Below are 23,013 nucleotides of genomic sequence, written 5' to 3' on the forward strand. Positions count from 1 at the left end.
GAGTTACAAATGTGCTCAATAGTGAATGTTCATTTTCATTCAAACCCTTATCCACACCCCAATGGTGCATAGGGCACTGCATCATATAAACGCAGTGTTATCTTGATCATTAACACATGAAGGAAAGGGGATCAGCCCTCCGCTTCAGGTACAGTCCAGGCTAATATTAAGTAAATATTAGAGTGAAAAAAATCACTTAAATTTATTTGACCTCCCCTGGGAATCGAACCCGGGACCTCCAGTACGGTAGCCGAGCGTGCTGACCATTACACTACGGAGGCGAACAAAATTAATGTTTCACGATGTATAATGTGATTACTTGAACCAGTCAATGACAGGTCGTAAGCCCTGCAAATACCTAGATTTCGTAGTTTGTGAAACTATATTCAGATAGCAAAAATGTTTTACCGACTAAATAAACCATATTTTAAAACTTCTGTTTTTAATTAAAATTTTACTAGTAAATACTATATGTATACCACTGTGAGCCACAAAAATTGAAATGGAAAAAATTTATTTTGTACAGTGCTTTAGTACTGAGAAAGAAAAAATAATTTATTGATTCGGCAGTCACCTTGTGGTAATATCTATTCATTTTTGTATTCAAATCTTACTCGGTAAATACCACTATGTATTTCTTAAAAATCTATCGTGACACGTGTTCATGCATTCTGCATCGTTTTCAAACACTGTTGGAATGCATCAAAACACGTGTCACAATAGATTTTAAGAAATCGTGGTATTTGCCAAGTAAAAATTAATAGATATTACAACAAAGTGCTGCCGAATCAATTGATGAAATTTTAAAATGTCATTTTATTTATTGTTTCGGCATTAACTTTGTGGTAAGGTAATTTTTCCTTTGTTTTCAAACTCCGTTCCTTGACTAACCCCTTCCCCTTACTTTCCCCCTATCCTTATTTATAGAACAATTTTAAATTTTATATTTTAGTTATTATACAGACCTGAATGATGGAAGTTTAGCTTCTGAAACATGTAGTCTATAATTAAACTCAAGTGGTAAAAAACGAAGTGTTTTCTTTAATTATTAAAATGTCATTATTTTTTTTGTTTAAAATAGAAATACTTTTCTTGTAAAACTTTCGCCCTCAAAATGTCCGCTAAATTAGAAATGGACCGATGAAGTGTCCGCACATATAATGTGGGCACTCACCTGCTGGCCAGCACCCGCTGTATGATCTTGGAGAGGTCGTCGAAGTGGTTCTTGCTGTCCACGCAGTACTTGTGCGCCACGTACTGGATGAAGCGGTTGACCTGCTGCGAGCCCCCCGAGCCCGCGGGGGCGCCCTCCTCGCCGGGCCCGCGCCCCGACTCCACGCGGTGCTCCGAGATCTTGTGCAAGAGGTTCTGCGCACGTTCATTCATTAATTAATACAAAACATTCTATCACTATGAAATACTTGACTATTCATCTTCGGATGATGTATCAATATTATACGTGTTTTTACAAAAAAGTGTGTTTATACTCGTTACTAACCCTTGTCCACACCCAATGGTGCATAGGGCACTGCATCGTATTGACGCAGTGTTACCTTGATTGTGACTTACATGAAGGCAAGGTGATCACTCATGCGCTTCAGGGACCATTCCAGGGTGATATTAAATATTAGAGTGTAAAATCACTCATATTGATTTTCAACCCCCCTCTTGGGAATCAAACCCGGGACCTCGAGCATGGTAGCTAACCACACTAACCATTACACCACATAGGCTGGCAAATAAAATATAAGTGGAAAAAACTATATATTGTTTTATTACATAAAATGTTTCGAAAAGAAACGTCTATTGTGTACATACCCGCATAGTCTGGCAAGGGAATTCTAGATTTGTCACTCACTTAAAGCTACCTAGAAATACTTATTTATGTTAAACCAAAGTCAAAGTACTTATACAAGATCGGTTATTACTGATCATCGTCCACAATACCCGTCACAAATATTGGAATGTTGCGTGCTTGAATGCTTGAAAGCGATGGTAGTGGGTACCTCTATGAGGGGCTTGTTGGCCACCAGCTGGCGGTAGACGCGGTCGGCCTTGTCCAGCAGCAGGCCGATGGAGGCCACCATCTTCTTGCGGTCCTCGTCGTTCTCGATGCGGTCCACGGCGCAGCACGCGCGCGCCGTCAGCGTGTACTCGAACTTGGCGTACTTGCAGAAGCCGCACGCGTGGCACAGGAACGGGTCCTTCTCGTCGTAGTTGATGGCCCTAGTCACCAAATACAAAGTCAATTCTACATATCGGTAGTGGTCGGGGCTGGATTAATACAAACTACTGTATGCAACATATAGCAATAGCTACCCCAACATCCTATCAGATCTTTCCAGTATTAGTATTTTAACTTTACTAACCTTCTTCCCTGACAAACTTATGTATAAATTAATTTGTGAAGGTGTATTATCGCTTATCCGAATGTTAATCTTGCAGAGGGTCTTCAGATTATCGAGCGCTTTGAGAAGAATGAGAGCAAAAAAAGCTTCTTTACATCTCACCAATAGATGTCTCTAGTGAAGTTCTAGAACTTCACTAGTGATTCAAGAACAAGGTTTCTAAATTGGTTCATATATATAGAACTTCCAAGAATTTGAGTAGTGTGGTTGTCAATAATGGGTAGAATTGGTGAATGTTACACGTGTGTAAAGTGATCACTCAAACCAGCCTATGACGGTCGTCAGGCCCGTAAATGCCCAGACTTCCATATTCTTCTTCATCTTTGATGAGATGTCAAAAATAATACGAAAAATAGTAGCTATCGCCGATAAAATTTGTGGTAAATATAATAGGAATATTTTTAAGGAACTCACCTGCACTTGTGACACTGGAAGACATTTTCCCCGCAGTTGGCGCACACTCCCGGGTTGGCCGGGACGGGCGCGGAGCAGCGCGGGCACTGCAGCGACTCACCTGAATCCACCCAACCAGACCATCAGACACACAAACCATAAATATGGCCTATTCGCATAGCGCCGCTTTCATTCAAAAATCACCTTAATTTATGTTTTTACAGTTTTGCTTTTATGCAATTAGATATATATTACGTGGCAATATTTTTCTTTTGTAAATTGGGTGTAAATAATATGTAAAGTGGGTGTATAATAATAAAATAAACAATGTGTTGCTTTGTAATTAAAGAAACTACAATAAAAGTTTATTCTCAATTAATCTTTACAATAATTTTTATATCTATCTGATTCTGACAGTTAATAATATTATATTTTTTCTATCGGATCTCTTTTGTTTAATTCTGTGCGACGCATGCGACATCTGGTGGTAGAACTGTTTTATGTAGGTACTATTTGTAAGTACTTAATAAAATGTATAGGTAGGTACCTAGGTATTTTATTACATATATATGCATAATTAAATGTAACTTTGTTTAAAAATCACTATAAATTTTATACATAGTGATTTTAAAACAAAGTTACATTTTAATTATAAAATGGAGAATCACAAAGTCAGTGGTTCAAATATAAATTATAGATCTATATGCAGTCTGAAATGTTCTCAGTTATTCTGAAATGTGTGAACATCAGACTGTAAGGAATGTGGGTATGTTGGTGACACATTAGTGACAACAACATGGCCTTAGTCGTGTATATACACCCGCATAGTCTGGTAAGCGGATTCTAGATCTGTCTCGCCTAGAAACCAGTCACTCACTTAGAGCTACCTGGTAATACTTATTTATAATTAATCAAAGTTAATGTACTAGCAAATTATTACTGATTATTTTCCACTACCTCAGTACATAACGCAAACAAACACAATCGAGTAGAATGAAGATTGTAAAGGTGGAGACTGATGGGAGCATTTCGTCGTAACGTAACACGTTACGATGCGAGCATTCAGGCAGTCAGTACACCGAGAAGAGCTCTCGGATGCTCGGTGATGCTCGCCGCGAGCGATGTTAAGGCGTTATGTTACGACGAAATGCTCCGGTCAGTCTCCACCATTACAGAGAGGGGTACGCTCACCGGAGGCCTGCGTGTTTTCGTAGAAGTCGGCGTACTCCATCATCAGGTTGCACGCCACGATGGGAAGCGGGAAGTCGATGCGCACCTCCGTCTGCCCGGACTGGAGAACCACGTGCTTGGCCTTGTGCCACATCCCTGCAAGTGAACAAAGCCCCGCGTCATGCAGTGAACCAAGCTAGGACACAAAATGCCCAACCCTCTTCTAGTAGAACGGAAGGTCCGCTGATGACAGTCAGCAGTCCGGCTTCTCCTGAGGAGTGCAACGTGGTTTCCTCCCAGCAATGAGCAAATGCTGACAAGTTTCTAACTAGCCCACACTAGACTATCCTGATCTCATAATAATAAATAATAAAACCCTTATCCGCACCCCAATGGTGCATAGGGCACTGCGTCATATAAACGCAGTGTTATCTTGATCGTTTACACATAAAGGAAAGGTGATCAGCCCTCCGCTTCAAGTACCAGTCCAGGGTAATATTGAATAAATATAACAGTGAAAAAATCACTCATATTTATTCTTACCCCCCCTGGGAATCGAACCCGGGTCCTCCAGAACGGTAGCCGAACGTGCTGACCATTACACTACGGAGGCGGATCTGATCTCAAGTGAACAAAATCCAGAAGGGGCCCACACCGCGAATATCTCTGCAATTTGTACAAGGACATGGGCTGTTCAACGTATGAGGAGCTGAAGAGGGTGGTATATGATACCGGATAGCGAAGGAGGTGTCATTCCACTAGATTGAGACCACAGAAGAAGATTATCCCTCCTCTTCTTCATATTATTTTTATGTATTCTTTATTGGATATTGTACATATTTTTAATAATCTCGTTAAAGGGCATTAGCCATTTTAAAATAAAATAAATGAGTAAATAGTATAAAGCGCAAAACAGGGCTGCGCGCATTACCCGGCTTGTTGCGCAGCTCCTGCACGGCCTGCACCGTCCTGTTGTTGTAGAAGACGTTGATGCTGCGCACCATCTTGCTGCGCTTGAGGTCGCCGATGCGCAGCCCGATGCGGCTGATGGTGTGGCTGCCCACCAGCTTCACTATCTGCGTTGTGGTCGTGAACTTCGAGTCAATCTGCCAACACATATAATGCTTCATAACCAAACTCTACAACCGGCTCCCACTATCCATAAAATCATTCAGGAGCTATTTATAAAAGCCGCCTCCGTGGTGTAGGTAATGGTTAGCGTGTTAACTACTGTGTGTCGAGGTCCCGGGTTCGATTCCCAGGGGTGGGTTGAAAATAAATATTAGTGATTTTACACTCTAATATTTATTTAATATTACCCTGGACTGGTCCCTGAAACGTAGGAGTGATCACCTTGCCTTCATGTAAGTAATGATTAAGATAACACTGCGTTAATACGATACAGTGCCCTATACCCATTGGGTGGGGATAAGGGTTAGAAATAGAAAGAATTTATGAAAGAGCTACTGATAATTGGATGATGGAGGTGGGAAGATATGAAACATATTGTGTCAATTAACAATCAAGATGACACTGCGTCAATACGATGTAGTGCTCTATGGGTGCAAACAAGGGTTAGAAGAAGAATTACATGAAGGCAGGTTGATCGGTCCTGCTCTCCAGAGAATGCTTCATATAGAAGTGGGATAGGTTTGTTGCGATGAGGTAAGTGAAGGAGCTCTGAGTGAAGGATATTACTGACATTTGGGAAAAGAAACTGAGTAGGAGGATAACTTTTTTTCTTGATTAATAAAATATATATTATATATAAGATTTCAAAATAGTTTTTTGAATGGATGGGTCTGAATGGAAATCAAGAGTTTCTATGCCGGATCACCTGGGAATACGGCGGAAGCTATCAGAGGGCATTCAGGGTTGCACACCAGCTTTGCAACTAGTATGGAAACTTGAGATCCAAACCAAAAAGATCGCGGATGCTGTGCGGCAGTGGTGGTGCCTTACCCGAATGGTGGACAGCTTGATGGTGGCCATGGGCACCTCGGGGTTGTTGCAGACCAGGCAGGGCTCCGACTCCAGGTAGTAGCCCTCCAGCTCCACGTAGTTGGCCAGCGCCGAGTAGGTGGGCGCGTTGCCGTGCAGCGTCAGCAGCGCGTTCTGCGCCCGCAGCAGGTTCACCGCCGACTTCAGGCAGTGCTGCGCAACACAAGAAGGAGTTACATCCGTGGAATGCTTCAGCATTGTTAGCATTATACCGTTAGGTACTGTTATGGTACTAACGTTTTGTAAAAACAACTGACCACAAAGTATATGCTATGAATATTAAATGCCATTTCGGTATTTCTACCTGTTGGGTGAATTGATGCTTAAGGACGGGAAGGGTGTTTTTACCTTCTGCGCCGGCCTCATTTCAATGTCAGAAAAGAAGGAATTATTTCGATTTAATTTAATTAGACAGGCGCCGTGTTTATCCTAACTGACGTATAAGGTTGGAAGATATTGCTTTTTAGCAATGCACTTATTTCTTTTCTGTACATGAAGTTTGAATAAATAAATATAAAAACGCAACCCGTACCTACCCTACCCTAGTAAGTAGTACCTCCTTACCTTACTACCTACCTCTAATGCCTAACCTAATTAATTCTCTGTGCACGTTCCTGCCTATCACTATGCACTGCGACCTATCGGGGGATCTTTGTTATATTGCTCGGCTACTAAGACTATGTAAGGGGGCTATCCCATTATGGGTGAAGAAGTATCCGGAGCCACACGTAAAGTAAAGTAATGTAAGTAAGGGGGTAGGGCTCACATCCATGGGTATGTTGGGCGTCTTGAGGGAGAAGTAGCCCAGCAGGTCCACAAACTGCGCCGTCTTGCGCCCGTACTGCGGCAGCGCCGGCCACAGCTCCCACATGAGCGACACCAGTCGGCCCTGCTCCGACACCATAGAGTTCCTGCGACAAATCAACCAACAATTGTACACTACCAGTGCCATGCCTAAGCTAGACATATCTGGAAAGACCAGAGTGTGAGGAACAACACCAAAATAAAGCTTGTCAGGAGTTTGGTCCACTCCATTTTTCTCTATGCTGCTGAAACATGGACCATAAAAGCGGCAGAAAGGAGTAAAATACGCTAAACGTACCAACGAGCCCATTCGTCAGGAGTTACACTTGGATGGCTTGATTCTGGCCCTTTGCATGTGTTGCACATAGGAATGAGGATAGCCTGGAACCACTGGTTATGATTGGTAGCCTGGAGGGGAAGAGAGGGAGAGGAAGAGAGGGAGAGGAAGAGAGGGAGAGGAAGAGAGGGAGAGGAAGAGAGGGAGAGGAAGAGAGGGAGAGGAAGATCCCCACACGATGGACCAATCAAGTTAACCCTTCACTGCATAGTGTATCAAATTTGTTACATACCCAAAAGTTAGTGTTAAAACATTCTTTAAAAATATACGCAACCATTCTTTGTTGTTACTGATTAGATACATTTGTAACTCACGTATATAGTTCATAATTTAGCCAAAAGACGCGCCATATATTTATGAACGCCAAAATAATAACTTCACTTGTCTCTCCAAGACGAACTGTCAATGCAGTCATGCAAAAAAAAGTCATGCAATGAAGGGTTAAGACAGCAGCAGGCACCTCGGTGGTTGGAGCGCTACGTGCAGCGCAGTCAAGGGATAACTGGAGAAGAGTCATTGCCTCCACAAGGGTTACAACCCTCAGTAATAGGGAGTAAGACGGAGAAGCATAGATAACCCTGGACTGGTACCTAAAGCGCAGGACTGATCACCTCACGCACTGCGGGTGTAAATTAATCAAAATGGTAATGAAAATGTGGCAGTCCCGTTGTACTCACTCATATATGGCCAGCAGGAGCGCGTGCGCTTGCCAGCGCACCGCCGTGTTATTAGTCTCCAGAAGGAACACCCTCACAAAGTGTCGGAACTCTTCCAAGGACACCTGGAAAAAAATATTTTATTTTTCATCAAATACATAATTACCAATATCTGTTATGTTATATCGCTCACTCCTTTCAAGAACGTCATAAATCAAAAATCGTCAATTTTCAGTTGTGCATGTTTTCGGAATGCCCAGAAAATGTACTATATCCCAGCAAAAGCGGCATATTTTTAACTTAATATTTGCCCGCTACAGGGCAGAAAGTGTTGTTTTTCCTTTTTGAAGAAAAGGTAATGTTTAATTATTTTTTTAAACATACTAAAATTTTTCAAATGGAGAAAAAACATTCAGGTTTTACCCAAAAAGATTTGTTGCACAGTAATAAGTTCAATAAGTGGCTTGATATTTATTTTTCATACATTGTATTATAATTTTAAATTTAAAAAAAGTTTTAAACCTGTAAAATCAAGTTATAAAGTGTCTTTTACATACTGTTGGCAGAGAGCGGGAAACGCTTATAAGCATTCTATTTGCTTATTTCGGTAGTGAAAAGGCAAAGGGGCATATCTGTCTCAGACCAAATTTTACAGGAGAGCAAAAACAAACTTGTGAAATTAAATAACTCATTTGTTTTACGTATTTTTTTATATGTACATATCTTAATAAAACTAAATAAGTATTGCAACTACAGCTATATCCTGTTGCCAGACTATGGAATACACTATTTTAGACATTTTGTGGAACAAACATAGAAAATGAAAATTTTTACAGATATACCCCTTTGCCTTTACACTACCGACTTGTGGTAGAGCGCGAGAGATGCCAAAAAACATTGTACAGATGGGAATTGGTTTTGCGGTTACTTTTAATAAGTATACTGAGGGTCGGACGGCAGACTGTCGTGAGTATAATTAGGGTCTGAGTTGATGAAAAAACCGCATGCCAACAGTGTGTTAGTTGAAATAATAAAATGCGGTCTATACCTGTTGTTGAATTTGTTGCACTAACTGCGGCACTATCGCCTCTTGAAACTTGGAGCCGACTGTCACCGAGGAGTCGCTCTCGGCGCTGCGGCCCCTTTCCGTGCGCTCCTGTCAAATCAAAACAAAACAATCACTCACCAGCCTTCCTCACTATCCATTGTTAATTTATTTTTCTATACCTACCATCCACCCATAGCGTTTTTTTTTTAATTAAAAAGAGAAATATTTGTGTTTTTATTATTTACACAAATATTTCAATTTCATACTATTTCTGTGAGCCTAAGCGGTTCATTATTAGAAATAGGTATCAAATCGTAGTAGAGTGGGTTCGAACCGGGAAACTCTGACATAAGAGTTAGTTAGAGTGCACTAACCACGGGACCACAACCCGACACATACTGACGTTATAGAGTCCTGGGGGACTCTTTGTCAGCTATCGAGGAAAATTATTCAAAATATTCTTAACCTGTTAACCGGGCGGTCCGCTGTCCAATTCTGCAAATTGTAACGGGCGTGAATACTGATTCACTCCGTGTCTTAAATTCATGTGGAGACTTGTATGGATACTTGATGGACTAATACCTTTGTTGTTGGAAAAATATACGTCCCGCCCGTTCCAGGGCGCAACATATATTTCAAGGACGTATTCATATCTCCTACCCGTACCTGATATTGTTTACGTTTGACGTATTTATGCATCCCGCCCGGTTGACAGGTTAAGGAATAAAAACTCTATGCAGATTAATGAGGGGGGAGGAGGATGAATGGACAGAGGTCGACTCTTTATCCCCACCCTTCAGAATCCCCATTTTTTCAGTATTAAGGAACAAAAATAATGGCTTAAAACTAAAGTAACAAGTGTTTAGTTTTGGCCTACGTTGTCGCCCGACTGGGTGGGCTTGGGCGGGCAGAGCGCGGCCTGCAGCAGCTGCAGCACGGTGGGCGCCACGGCCTCGTCCAGCACGCACGCCGCGTCCATCAGGTAGGAGAGCGTGCGCGGGGCGTGCGAGGTGCACATGTGCTGCCAGTTGCCCGTGCGCGCCGTCACCATCTCCAGGCACGCCTGCAACAAGGACAGTTAGCTCGGGAGACTAGCGATCGCGGCTTAACTGGACTAGGAAGGGCAGGAAGGGAGGGCACCTTGAGGTGGTCCATGAGCTGCACCATGCTGTCGTAGGAGAAGTCCAGGCTCTCCACCACGCGGTGCACGCCGCTGAGGTGCTCGTTGAGCGTGTACACGTCGCGCAGCTGGCGGTACCGCTCCTTGGTGCCGCACATCATGAGCAGGAGCTTGCGGACCTGCTTCCTGCAAATTGTACAAACATACTAATTTATTTAAGGGAGACTTGTAATTAAATTCACGGCGTTTTTTTCCATGTGAAACAGCGGTGGAAAAGCGTTTTGGCAGCTTTTTTCACGGAATTTATTATAATTTTTTTTAAATTTTCAATACATACTATAAAATATCGTAGTCATACAGGAGAAAGTGACCAAGTGCATTTTTTACAAAAACGTGATTATTGACTATTTGATGTCTTACTAGTATAATATTGCCCAGAAAAAATCCCAAAGCGATTTTAAACTTGGAAGTATAACATATTGACTTGTAACAAATGACTAACTGCATTGATTTTTATTTTCTCGCCAAGCAAAAGTGACTTAAATGGCCCCCCTGAACATTTTACGTTTTGTTAGTTGGTCACTTTCTCCTGTACGACTACGGTATAATTATTCTTCTTTTTGTAGATCCTAAGGATGTGTTCGTGCCTCCGCTTGTAGCTCTTGGGATGTTGACTTCCCAGTTGTCTACCTATTTGGAGGTCTACCTATTTGGAGGTCTGCCTGGGGGTCTGCATCCTTCAGGGATTCCTTGAAGGGCGATACGTGGAAGTCTGTCTTCTGACATTCTGTTTATATGTTCCTTCCAGTATCGCCTTCGTTGTCGTCCCCACCTCACGATATCCTCCGTCTTACACATGCTCCGGAATGTCGGTATTTCTTACTCGATCTCGCAATGTGTTTCCAGTTATGGATCGGAGAGTCTTCATCTCGGAGGTTCCAAGTCGAGATTTTGTTCTGGAAGTATCTGCTCTTACCTCAATCCCATAAGTGGCTATTGGTCGAACACATGTTTTGTATATTTTCATTTAATAATATAATATGATTAAATGAAATTGGCTATTTAGACCGGAATTTTGAAAATTGCCGTGGCAGTTTGAAAATTGATGAGTTAAATAAATAAAATTAAAAAAATAGAAATGCATTATACCGGCTGTTGATGGTACGACTAGCAGAACGCCCTGTGTAGAGCACTCACCTGAGGAAGGGCGTCTGCTGGTTCATCATGTACTCGCAGAGCAGCGAGTGCCAGGAGAGGGAGAAGGCGGGCGCGGGCGGCTCGCAGTGCTTGTGCACCTGGTAGGGCAGGCGCAGCGCCATCTCCGTCAGCAGGTTCGGGTAGCTCTCCAGCACGTCCCACGCGTGACCTGCGCACACACCGCAAGTCCGTTCAGCAAATTGTACAGACACACCTTACCCGGGCTCTTTCAAGTGACGCTATTTATATTACAGGGTGGCACAAAATTGATCACTCCATTAGGAGTTGTTTTAATTTTTGCAAATGGCTTCGTACATAAATAATTTTTGACATTTTGCTCACTCTTTTCAAGAACGTCATAAATCAAAAATCGTCAGATGTGCATGTTTTCGGAATGCCCAGAAAATGTACTATGTCCCAGCAAAAGAGGCATATTTTTAACTTAATATTTACCCGCTACAGGGCAGAAAGTGTTGTTTTTGCATTTTGAAGAAAAGATATTGTTTAACTTTTTTTATTTTTAAAAACTAGTTATTTTTCAAATGGAGAAAAAACCCTTCAGGTTTAACCTAAAAAGATCTGTTGCACAGTAAAAAGTTCAGTAAGTGCCTTATATATTTATTTTTAATAAATTGTATTATATTTTTAAACTTAAGTTTTTTGATTTATGACGTTCTTGAAAGGAATGGTCGGTTTGAGAACTAGACAGCTGCAGTATACAAATATATTGATAAAATGGGCACAAATATGTGTATCAACACTGGCGCCAGCCACCTGACGAATATCCTCACATCTATTATTATTGTCACATGTATTATACACTCACTCTTGACATACTGGCGCAGGAAGAAGGGCTGCATGTCGGGCAGCGGGTGCGGCGGCACGGGGCGCAGCAGCTGCGCCGGCGCCTCGGCCGCGTCGGCCACCTGCTCGCGCCAGTGCGGCAGCAGGGCGCGCAGCAGCGCCTCGCAGTGCGGTGTGGCGCCGCCCGCGCGCAGGGCGCTGGCCGTGGCGCGCGCCGCGTGCCACTCGCTCGGCGGCCGCGCGCTCGCTGCACCCGAGGTGGACGACCCCGCTGAGGGCTTCCAGCGCGCCATCAGGACACCTGGAACGTAGTGAATTTAGTAGAGATATTTTTTTTGAGGTAAAGGGATCTTGCATCCCTTATGTCACTGCGACCATATTAGGTCTATTGCGACCTCCCTCTGTATCACAGCTCACTCCGAAGACCTACGTGAGTCATTTAACTCACAGCCTGTCTTGGTGGTAGGAGCTTCACCTTCTTGGAGTCCAGTAGAGGTCCTCCGAGGATGTGACTTCGTTTGTGAGCGAGTGCGTCACAATTATAGAGAATGTGAGCAGTAGAGGTATTGTTGACTGCTAATTGGTTCGTGCAGATGAGGCAACGAAACAAGCGGCTATTTAGTTTAGTTTTAGTTGATCTTTATCGTGTGTGAATAAGGAATTGTATTAATTCATTCAAACTCTTATCTGCACCCGAAGGTGCATAGGGTCATATAAACGCGGTGGTATCCTAATAGTTAACACATGAAGGAAAGGTGATCAAACCTCGAATAAATATTAGAGTAAAAAAATCACATACATGCATTTGACCCCCCCCCTTGGGAATCAACCCGGGACCTCTAACACAGCAAATACGATGACCTTACACCATGGAGGCGGGCATTGTTTAGTTACGTTATATACTTTGTATTTTAAAATTAATACAACCCTTGTATTTAGGGAATCAATTATATTTATAGAAGAATGATACCTGATAGAAAGGTGTGTTAAGATGGTTTGGACATGTAGAATGAATGAGTGAGGAAAGAACGGTAAAACAAATTTATGAGGCGAATGTAATTGGAAAAAGGAGCAGAGGAAGACCGAGAAAAACATGGCACGATCAGGTATGCCAAATACTTAAAAGTGGTCAGGTTAGGAGTCGTAACAATCGGCGGGTATGTATGAGGAGATGCATGATCGTGGAAAAGGCGAAGAATGTTTGCAAAGACAGAGTGGTGTGGCGTTCTATTCTCTCTGCCTACCCCTGCGGTTTAGTTAGTTAGTTAGTTAGTTAGTGAAACCCTCTTCAGCTCCTCATACGTTGGCAAAGGAGGTGTCATTTGCTACTGCAGACCGATCCGCAGAAGAAGATAGAAGAATGACCCAAGCCGAGAGTGAAGAGTCTTAAAGTTAACCCTTGATTGAATAGAAAGGTAGCGCTACTCACTGAGCAGGCGCATGATGAGCAGCTGCATCTCGCGTCGCGGCGTGCGCGCGTGCACGGGCGGCGCGTCCTCGGCCTGCCCGAGCTGGAGCTCCGCCACGAGCGCGGCCAGCAGGCGGTCCAGCGCCGCGCGCTCCGCCTCCACGCCCGCGTCCATCGCGCTGCCCAGCATCAGCAGCACCTGCGGACGCGAAGGTTAAATCAACCACCAAACTGAGACATTAGCATTCCCAGCCATGCCGCGCCATTATGCAGACAATTTGAAGCGGTCAGGATCACCACAGATAAATGTAATAAAAGTATAATCTGGTATACTATGAATAAGAGATCTTGAAAAGGTGGGTCTTGAGTTTAGATGGAAACTCAGCATAATTCTGGATAGTTCTTTTTTTTCATTCTTTATTTTAAATTCTTTTTCATTATACAAACATGACATGGAATGAATTGAACAGTTTTGGAGCTATGAACAATGATTGTCTTTGCGTGAGTCTGGATTTACAAAAATTGATTCCGGGGTAAGTTGTTCTACACCGGGGGACCTACAACGGCGTAGAGTACCTATCACTGAGAGAGAACCCTGTAACTAAGATTTCTATTGGGACAACGTTTGGGTTCCGATAGCTGATGCGCTTGCTGACGGAAGGGTTGCCTTCCGTTGTCCTGTGCGATCAGTGCTCGCTAGTGGCCTTGTGCTCAGTGTTGCCGTATGTCACACCAAAAAATCTGAAAATCTGAATCAATAACCCAAAATCTGTGTGAATCTTTGCAACATTGCATTCGTACTGTAGTTAAAATGTCGGACGACGGAGACGTGATTCTTGGTTCTGTTATTTTAATCAATTACTGCTTACTCCAAATGAAAAAAAAAATATATATAGTGCCAATTTCTACAAATTCCCCGCAGTTAGGGGCATTTCCCACAGATTGGCAACCCTGTACTAACTTAAAATTGCATCCGACTTCGGATGGAGCATTCGGAAGGTGTGGCGAGCAGCTCGGCTCGGTGTACTGACTGCCTGAATGCTCGCATCGTAACATGTTACGTTACGACGAAATGCTCCGGTCAGTCTCCGCCTTAACACACTATCTGCGGGAAGGGTAATTTTACCGTTTCACTCGACTGGTAGTGTACGGCGGGAAGGGTAATTTTACCTTTTCACTTGACTCATTGTAAATTGCGTGTAAGTTATTTTTATGCATGACTTTTGCGGCATCTTTTGATCTCATATCGTTGTATATAGTATGGTTAAATGTTGTCACTTCTTTTCAGAGATGTTTATCTCTATTATGAGCGCGAATCCGCACGTAGATAATAGCTAATACAGATTATCCATCAGAGTCGCAGCCAGACCGTGACGGGCGCCGATGCACAAACCTGCATGAAGGGAATGCTCCGGATGCCGGGCAGCTCCCTCAGGGTCGGCAGCTCCTCCAGCATGAGGCTGAGCAGCGCCAGGCGCAGGGCGCGCATGCGGGCCGCGGCCTCCGCGCCGCCCGCCTCCGCCGCCGCCTGCGACTCGGCGGTCAGCACCTCAACGACGCGCGTGGTCGTCTCACCTGCCAAATATTCAGATATTAAAAATATATTTAAACCCTAATCTTCACCCAATGTTGCATAGTTTTGTGAACAAGAGTTTAGACATACCCAAAATGTACCAATTATTATTATTTTTTTTTAAAGTGATATATACTTACGAGGGCCGACCCAAAAGTAACAATAAAAAGTAAATTTTACACACTTCATTAAATGATTTTTTTTTGAAAATTTACACACTTATGTACCATGTTATGAGCCGAAAAATAAAAAAAAAATTAGTGAAAAACGGTAATGTTTGGAAGTTTTTTTGACGTTTTTAGTCTCCCGATTTTTACGTTTACCACCGTTTACACGTTTACCCACGATATATTTTTTTATTTGACAAAAAAATTCCCAAATGATTCTTGATTTTGAATCTGAACGCTCCACTAGTCCGAACAGAGAGTTAATTTTCAGCGTTCGGATAATAAAGGTCCTGCTGTATATAGATAGTTGCGTCCTCACCGTAGGCGGAGCTCCTGCCGCTGGCGCCGCTGCCGCTCTCGCTCTCGCGGCCGGCGGGGCTGGGCGCGGGCGCGCCGGCCGCCGCGTCGCCCTCCGGCTCCTCATCCTCCGAGCCGGGCGCGGAGGCCGTGGCGTCGCTGCCCGCGCGCGCCGCGCCTCCAGCACCGCCGCCCCCTCCGCCCGGCTCCTGCAGCGACAGCGCGATGGCCAGCTCCACGATCGTCTCGTCGTCCGCGTCCGGCGGGATGTCCAGCAGCGCCTCCAGACCTGCGTACACACAACTCACTGCTATACCAATCCAAATAGCCAACAAGCCCTTGCGGTGACTCAAGTAGGTCCCTACCATCGCCAACAAACTTACCATGTTGCCAGCACGTATGTATAGTTTTATTTTATTTAAAAAAAAATCACGTTAAAAGAACCCACTCCCCAGAGAAATTCGGACACCAATTATTGTACTCCCGGAAAGGTTAAAAACCAGACTTCCATATTCTATGTTGAGATGTCAATAGATGAAGAAGTTAGAGTACTAACCTCCATCGGCGCCCAGCAGCCTGTTCATGTTGACCATCTGGTCCACGTCCATGTAGTGGTGGCGCGCGTCGTTGTCGTTGAGGTCCACGTCCGGCGCGGGCGCGGGGGGAGCGGGCAGCACGCGCCGCGCGCCCGCCACCGGCGAGTCTGCGCGCGTGCTCGCCACCGTCGTCAGACTGCCAGACGACGTGCCTAAAGTAAGGTCAAGTTGGGTTAGCCATCCGATTGAATTAACCACTATTTTTTTTTTAAAGGGAATTGTATTTATTTAATATATTAGTCCAGTCAAGCATCCTTTTCGTCCATCTATCTTCAGACATGCGTTCCACATGACCTGCCCAGTTCACAATCACGCTGGGGATCAACTGGGATCTGGTTAAGGTGCTTTTCCGACAATACCAAGATGGTATTCCATGCTTTCTTACCTGGAGTAGCGGGCGGAGACGGAATGAAGACGCGTCGCTTCTTGACCCTCGGTCTCAGGACTCTGACGATGGCCGATTTGGCTCCGAAGCTGATCACCTGGTCTTCCGAGAGCAGCAGGGAGAGGTATATCCTGTTGCCCATTTCAATCTGGAGGAAGAGAATGCCTTGTTTAGTGAATTATGGTCGAAAGGGCCAAATTTGGGAGGCTGGACTGCCTAAAAATAACTGTAGAGTTAGTTTATACACTTGTGTAATGATAATCTTTTTTTTTTTTGTTGACATCATCAAAGATGAAGAAGAATATGGAAGTCTAGGCATTTACGGGGCTGACGATCATCATAGGCTGGTTTAAGTGACCACTTTACAAATGTGTAACATTCACCTATTCTACCCATTATTGACAACCACATTACTCAAATTCTTGGAAGTTCTATATATATGAACCAATTTAGAAACCTTTTTCTCGAGTCACTAGAACTTCACTAGAGACATCTATTGGTGAGCTGAAAAGAATCTTTTTATTGAGCAGAAACTCATTTTTGTTTTTTCAACTTAATGAATATATTTTATTGAAAACTTTCCCCCTCTTGATCCCCACCTTGTCGCGGTGAGGGGGCTTGCGTGCCTCAGTGATTCACCAGGCTATGGCGGTAGTCTAACTACCAGAAGGGTCTCCCATGCCAAGCAGGTTGGTGAAGAGAGGCCAGACAAAGCGGGAAACAAGGTTGAGCCGACCTGTTGAGGGGTCCTCGGACCTCAGGCCTCGGGAGCGCTGGGCCAATCACTCTGCCTCCCTAAACCCTTTGATTACGATAAGTCCACGAAATGCCTCGGACACCGGCTTCTCTGGCACCCCCCGACCCGGCTGTGGTATTAGGACTGCGCTCACTAAACGGCTCCTATCCAACAATTCATCTTTCCGCATTGGAACGTACAATGTGCGGACAATGCAGGTCCACGGAAAAGATATTCACGCGACTCGTATCATGGATGACTACAAGTTAGATATCCTAGGACTGAGCGAGTCGCGATGGAAAGGATCTGGAAAGAGGTTGTTGGATAGTCACATGTGTCTGCACTCCGGCCAAGAACGATATCACCGTCAAGGGGTGGCAATTCTCCTTTCAGAAAGAGCAACAAAGTGCTTGCTTAGTTGGGAACCAATTTCTGAAAGGCTTATACGCGTCACCCTCCAAACGGCCGATAGTTCTGTCACTGTCCTACAGTGCTACGCGCCTACCGAAATTGCAGATGCCCAAACAAAAGATGCCTTCTACGACTCTCTCCATGCGGTCATCGCCTCTCTCCCAAGAAGAACCCGCGTGGTAGTATTGGGAGATTTTAACGCGAGAGTCGGAACAGACCCATCACTTGCCCCAACGGTGATGGGAAGGCACGGCTATGGGCAAGCCAATGGCAATGGAGAAAGACTGGTCGAGTTCGCTAGTATTAACGACCTTGTCATTGGCGGTACGCTATTTCCCCATAAGTCCATCCATAAGTACACCTGGACCTCCCCTGATGGACGAACAAGAGCGCAGATAGATCACATCCTCTATGGACGTGCTAACCGGCGAGAGCTCCTCGATGTCAGGTCCTACAGAGGGGCCGACATTCATAGTGATCACGAGTTACTCGTCGGAAGAATCTGTCTGCAGCTCAAACGTCTGCCGAGATGTCCTCGGCGGAAGAGAATCAACTTAGACAAGTTGAAGAGTGCCGAAATAAGATTGAGATTCGAGGAAACGGTCGGACAACGTGTCCAGCAAGACATCGATCCTCAGCCCATTAATGTTGACTCGATTGAGGCACAGTGGGCTAGTCTCAAATCGGCTCTCAACTCTTCCGCCAATGAGGTTCTTGGCCCCAGGATAGGAGAAAGACCCCATTGGATGTCAGATGAGACCTGGGGAAAGATGGCTGAGCGCGCTCACTTAAAAGCACTGAGGGACAGTGAAAGTGACCCCTACCAACTGGACACCCTCAGAGATGACTACAGGCGCCAAGATCGTATAGTCAAACGATCATGCAGACTCGATAAGCGCCGTCATCTCGATTCTCTTATTGTAACGGCGGAACATGCTGCCCAAGGAAATGACACGCGGAAATTATTCCAAATAACAAGGAAGATCTGCGGAAAGAATTCGGTAACCCCTGGAGCTGTGAAAAACACAAATGGAGTTACCGAATCTGACGCGGATCGTGTAAAGGAAATATGGCGTGATCATTTCCACAGGGTCTTGAATCGCCCTCCTCCTCCAATCATCCTCGATATTCCCACGGAGGCTGCGTCAAGCATTCCGCGGGCGGTCGCCATACCTGATGGTCCACCGACACAGGCAGAAATTATAGCTGCCGTGTCGAAATTGAAAAATGGGACTGCCCCTGGTGTTGATGGTATCCACCCGGAATTCTTGAAATGCAGCGTTACTGGCATTATTGGCCCTTTACACCAATTAATGTCCAGTGTGTGGGAAGAAGAGCGATGCCCTAGAGACTGGGTAAATGGGGAGATTACCGTGTTACATAAGAAGGGTGATCCACTCAACTGTGACAACTACCGCGGCATTACGCTACTCAGCGTACCTGGGAAGGTGCTTGCCCACGTAATCTTGCAGAGAATCCGAGCCCCCATTATGCAGGTGCTCAGAGAAAACCAGGCAGGGTTTCTGCCTGGCAGGTCCTGTGCGGATCAAATCCATAATATTCGCCACATTCTACAGCAGAGCCAGGAATTTAACAGTTCTCTGGCGATGTGTTTTGTAGACTATGAGAAAGCGTTTGATAGTCCGCACAGGCCCACACTCTGGAAAGTACTGGAAGCTTATGGGGTGCCTGCGAAATTAGTGGAGCTAATTAAGTCCCTTCACCTCAATAGTGAATGCCGAATGAGAGTTGACGATGTTGTCACGGATTGGTTTGGGGTCTCTACCGGAGTCAGACAAGGCTGCGTCCTTGCGCCGTTTCTCTTCATCATCCTCATGGATTTCATTCTTCGAAAGTCATTACCATCTGACCGAGGTATATCCATCTCCCCCTCCCGGAAACTCTGCGACCTAGAGTACGCAGATGATGCTGTTTTAATTGATGACTCCGTCGAGGGTCTTCAATTGATCGTCGACAGGGTAAATAGGTACTCTACGCACATGGGGCTTACAATAAATGTTGCAAAAACCCATGTGTTGTGCAACAGCTCATGCCTAGATGCCCAACAACCCTTGACGTTGAGCAACCAGCGCATCGAAAGGGTCGAGAGTTTCAAGTACTTGGGAGTGTACGCGACTGAAAATGGCAGCCTTCAAAAGGAACTGGGAGTGCGATTAGGACTCGCTGGGTCCGCATTCAACAGTATGAAGGCTGTCTGGAGATCGGATTTATACTCGGTGAAAACCAAATGCCGCCTATACAATGCCTGCATTGCTCCTGTTCTCTTATACGGCTGTGAAACATGGCACCTTACAAGGGCCCAAAGCAGCCGTGTACTAAGCTTTGAGAACAGGTGTTTGCGGAGAATCTTAGGCGTGCGGTGGTTTGACTTTGTGAGGAATGAAGAGATAAGGCGTAGGACGCAGCAAATCCTGGTCACAACTGTCGTCAAAAAAAGGCGATTCAGTTGGCTTGGCCACGTACTCCGCATGCCTCCTGAGAGCCTTAATCAAGCTTGCCTCTTTTACAAGGCATCAGGTTCGCGCCGCCCAGGACGACCATTGCTGACAATTCGTCGGCAGTTCTCGTCAGAACTTCGCGACGCGGATCTGACTTGGGAGGATGCAAGGGAGCTGGCAGCCGACAGAAAAGCCTGGAGACAGTTTGTGGACTCCATATGCTCCACCTAGGGAGCGGATATGGTTATTATTATTATTTAATGAATATATTTTATTGAAAACTGTGTTGGGAATACGAGGGATAATCTAGTGTGGGCCAATCAGGAATTTGTCAGCATTTGCTCATTGCTGGGAGGAAACCACATTGCACTCCTCAGAAGAACGCAGACTGCTGACTATCATCAGCAGACCTTCTGTTCCACTAGAAGAGGGTTCGGCATTTTGTCCTAGCTTGGTTTATGTTACCTCGATGTTATGGTAAGGATTGAGTCTCACCATGGGCTGGTCGGCGTGCAGCATGAGCGCGTGCAGCACGTCGGCGAGCGCGTGCAGCGCATGCTCGGCGTGGCGCAGGCCGCCGCGGTCCACGGGAGCCAGCGAGGGCGGCGTGGGCGGCTCCGCCACGCTGCCGAGGCGCAGCAGCACGCCCACCAGCAGCGGCGCCAGGTGCGGCGGCGGCGGGCCCCCACCCTGCCACAACTTGGGCCAGTCCGCTGAAAGAGAAGGGTAATTATATGATATATTATATATCTATTATTATATATTTGGGAGGCACGCAATGCCTCCCAAATATTTTAAATTTTGTTGAAATCGCTTGTTGTTGCACTTGTTTTTCACTCCATCCGAAGTCGGATGCTCGCCGTGAATGTTACGCTACGACGAAATGTGGAGATCAGTCCCCACCTTTTAGAGGAAAGTTTTGTTTGGACAAATTAAAAATATTTCTATAATATTGTTCACTAGAATATGACATAGTTCATTATTGTGTGTTCTGAGGGATGGGTGTTATCCTACCGGGCTGTGCGGGCGCGGGCGGCAGCTGGCCGGCGTACTTGAGCAGGTGGTGCGGTCGCGCGGCCGCCACGGCGCGCGCCAGCAGCACGAGGCGGAAGTAGTTCTCCGGGTCGGCATTGCGCGCCTCCGCCGAGTACAGCTCCCCGAGCTGCTGCATAACGTGCGCCAGGATGGCCTGGTCCTGTTGAGATGAATACAGATTCGGATGGATACCAACAAAATCGACAAACATTGAACTGAGAAAAGTTTGGGGAGTAACACATTCCTTAGGTTCGTGTCCCACTACTTTCCATATATGTGGATAGAGCTGATACTTTTAAGGTGGGGACTGACCGGAGCATTTTGTCATAACGTAACATTCGGAACGCTGTACTGACAATACGAATGCTCGCATCGTAACGTGTTACGTTATGACGAAATGACTCCGATCAGTCCCCACCATTACAGTCCTTGTTTGACGTTAATTGTGGAATTTTTCATGTACTGTGATAATGTCTGCCTCCGTAGTGTAATGCTCAGCACGCTCGGCTACCGTTCTGGAGGTCCCGTGTTCGAATCCCAGAGGGGGTAAATAAATATTAATGATTTTTTCACTGTAATATTTATTCACTGTAATATTTATTCAATATTACCCTGGACTGGTCCTGAAGCGGGGGGCTGATCACCTTTCCTTCATGTGTAAACGATCAAGATAACACTGCGTTTATATAAAGCAGTGCCCTATGCACCATTGGGGTGTGGATAAGGGTTTTATATATTATATATAATATTTATTCAATATAACCCTGGACTGGTACCTGAAGCGGAGGGCTGATCGCCTTTCCTTCGTGTGTTAATGATCAAGATAACACTGCATTTATATGATGCAGTGCCCTATGCTCCATAAGGGTGCGGATAAGGGTTTGAATGGAATGGAAGTGAGGGTTTCACATCTACTAAATTTATGAATGTTCCTCAAGTATCATACGGAGCATCAACCGTTTTGGTGCTGAAAATTTTTACCCATTCAAAGGGTAATTATTATAGGCAGAATTCTGAATGATTTTAAGAAACATTTCATTTTCTTGGTTTGCCCAGACAAAGCCCTTTCTCGTCCCAAAGAAACTCAGTAAACAGAACAGATTTGCATTTGAAGGATTTTTTGTGCAATATCGAAAATGCAACTTTCCGGTGAGGACCTCCGCAAATGAGCTTGTGAATATTTTTATATTACACCCTATTTTTTTATTTTTATTTATTTCTTAAGTTAGCTTATATTAAAACTAATATAAACTATTATATACATTTACATCATCTTTATATATTTACATTTCCTTACAGTAACTTAGACATTTATTTTTAAATTCTTTCAGACACTTTTCATTCTTCATACATTCAGGCATCTCATCATACATTTTTAAACCCTTATACATCGAGCAATTTTGCGACTCAGCTCTTTTCAATAATGGTAGTCTTATTTTATCCTTTTGTCTAGTAGCATATTCGTGACAATTTTTGTTTAAGACAACTTTATCCTTAAAATATTTTGGCAACTTATCGTGAAAAAATTTATGTACAAATATCAACATATTAAATTTAAGTCTTCTTCTTACAGATAACCATTTTAGTTCATCTCTCATTCCTTTTACATTGCTATATTTATTCTTCCCAAGAACTATTCTCATCGCCCTATTTTGTGCAATTTCTAGTTTATTTAGATTTCCTTCGTTTGCTAAAAATAACACTGTTGAGCAGTAATCTATATGTGGAAGAATGATTGTTTTGTAAATTAGTTCTGCAGTATCTTTATTTAATTTATTCCTTAATCTACTAAGGAAAAATATTTTTTTTGATATTTTTTTATTAACGTGTTCAAAATTTGCATTTAATGTCAACCCTATGGCAATGTTCCTGTGCGCGTGTGCCGCGGCACACCGGTGTACCGTGGTGAATAGTTGGTGTGCCGGGGAAAAAAGTATAATTTTGTGAAAATAGCACGATTGCCTGTGGTGCTCAGTCAAGTAATAATAATAATAATAATAATAAAATT

At 44.4% G+C, this 23,013-nt stretch overlaps 1 protein-coding gene across 2 annotated transcripts in view; it reads right to left on the minus strand.

Annotated features, from left to right (window-relative positions):
• The window catches only part of poe (E3 ubiquitin-protein ligase-like protein poe), a 117,039-nt gene that overhangs the window by 28,021 nt on the left and 66,005 nt on the right, over window positions 1-23,013 (minus strand). For both annotated transcript variants that reach the window (XM_088272907.1, XM_088272906.1), the window contains exons 46-65: window positions 20,985-21,165; window positions 20,466-20,683; window positions 16,365-16,512; window positions 15,940-16,131; window positions 15,406-15,672; window positions 14,740-14,921; window positions 13,368-13,545; window positions 11,961-12,239; window positions 11,135-11,303; window positions 9,958-10,123; window positions 9,695-9,880; window positions 8,818-8,925; window positions 7,791-7,894; window positions 6,739-6,883; window positions 5,934-6,125; window positions 4,903-5,077; window positions 3,993-4,127; window positions 2,823-2,922; window positions 2,007-2,226; window positions 1,175-1,368 (exon numbers count right to left, since the gene is read on the minus strand). In XM_088272907.1, the coding sequence (XP_088129033.1) occupies window positions 1,175-1,368; window positions 2,007-2,226; window positions 2,823-2,922; window positions 3,993-4,127; window positions 4,903-5,077; window positions 5,934-6,125; window positions 6,739-6,883; window positions 7,791-7,894; window positions 8,818-8,925; window positions 9,695-9,880; window positions 9,958-10,123; window positions 11,135-11,303; window positions 11,961-12,239; window positions 13,368-13,545; window positions 14,740-14,921; window positions 15,406-15,672; window positions 15,940-16,131; window positions 16,365-16,512; window positions 20,466-20,683; window positions 20,985-21,165 (3,539 nt within the window). The remainder of the gene's footprint in view (window positions 1-1,174; window positions 1,369-2,006; window positions 2,227-2,822; window positions 2,923-3,992; window positions 4,128-4,902; window positions 5,078-5,933; window positions 6,126-6,738; window positions 6,884-7,790; window positions 7,895-8,817; window positions 8,926-9,694; window positions 9,881-9,957; window positions 10,124-11,134; window positions 11,304-11,960; window positions 12,240-13,367; window positions 13,546-14,739; window positions 14,922-15,405; window positions 15,673-15,939; window positions 16,132-16,364; window positions 16,513-20,465; window positions 20,684-20,984; window positions 21,166-23,013) is intronic.

The sequence above is a fragment of the Brachycentrus maculatus genome, unplaced genomic scaffold (assembly GCF_059751285.1).
Source record: "Brachycentrus maculatus isolate JH-2025_06_01 unplaced genomic scaffold, ASM5975128v1 h1tg000531l, whole genome shotgun sequence".
Classification (NCBI taxonomy): domain Eukaryota; kingdom Metazoa; phylum Arthropoda; class Insecta; order Trichoptera; family Brachycentridae; genus Brachycentrus; species Brachycentrus maculatus.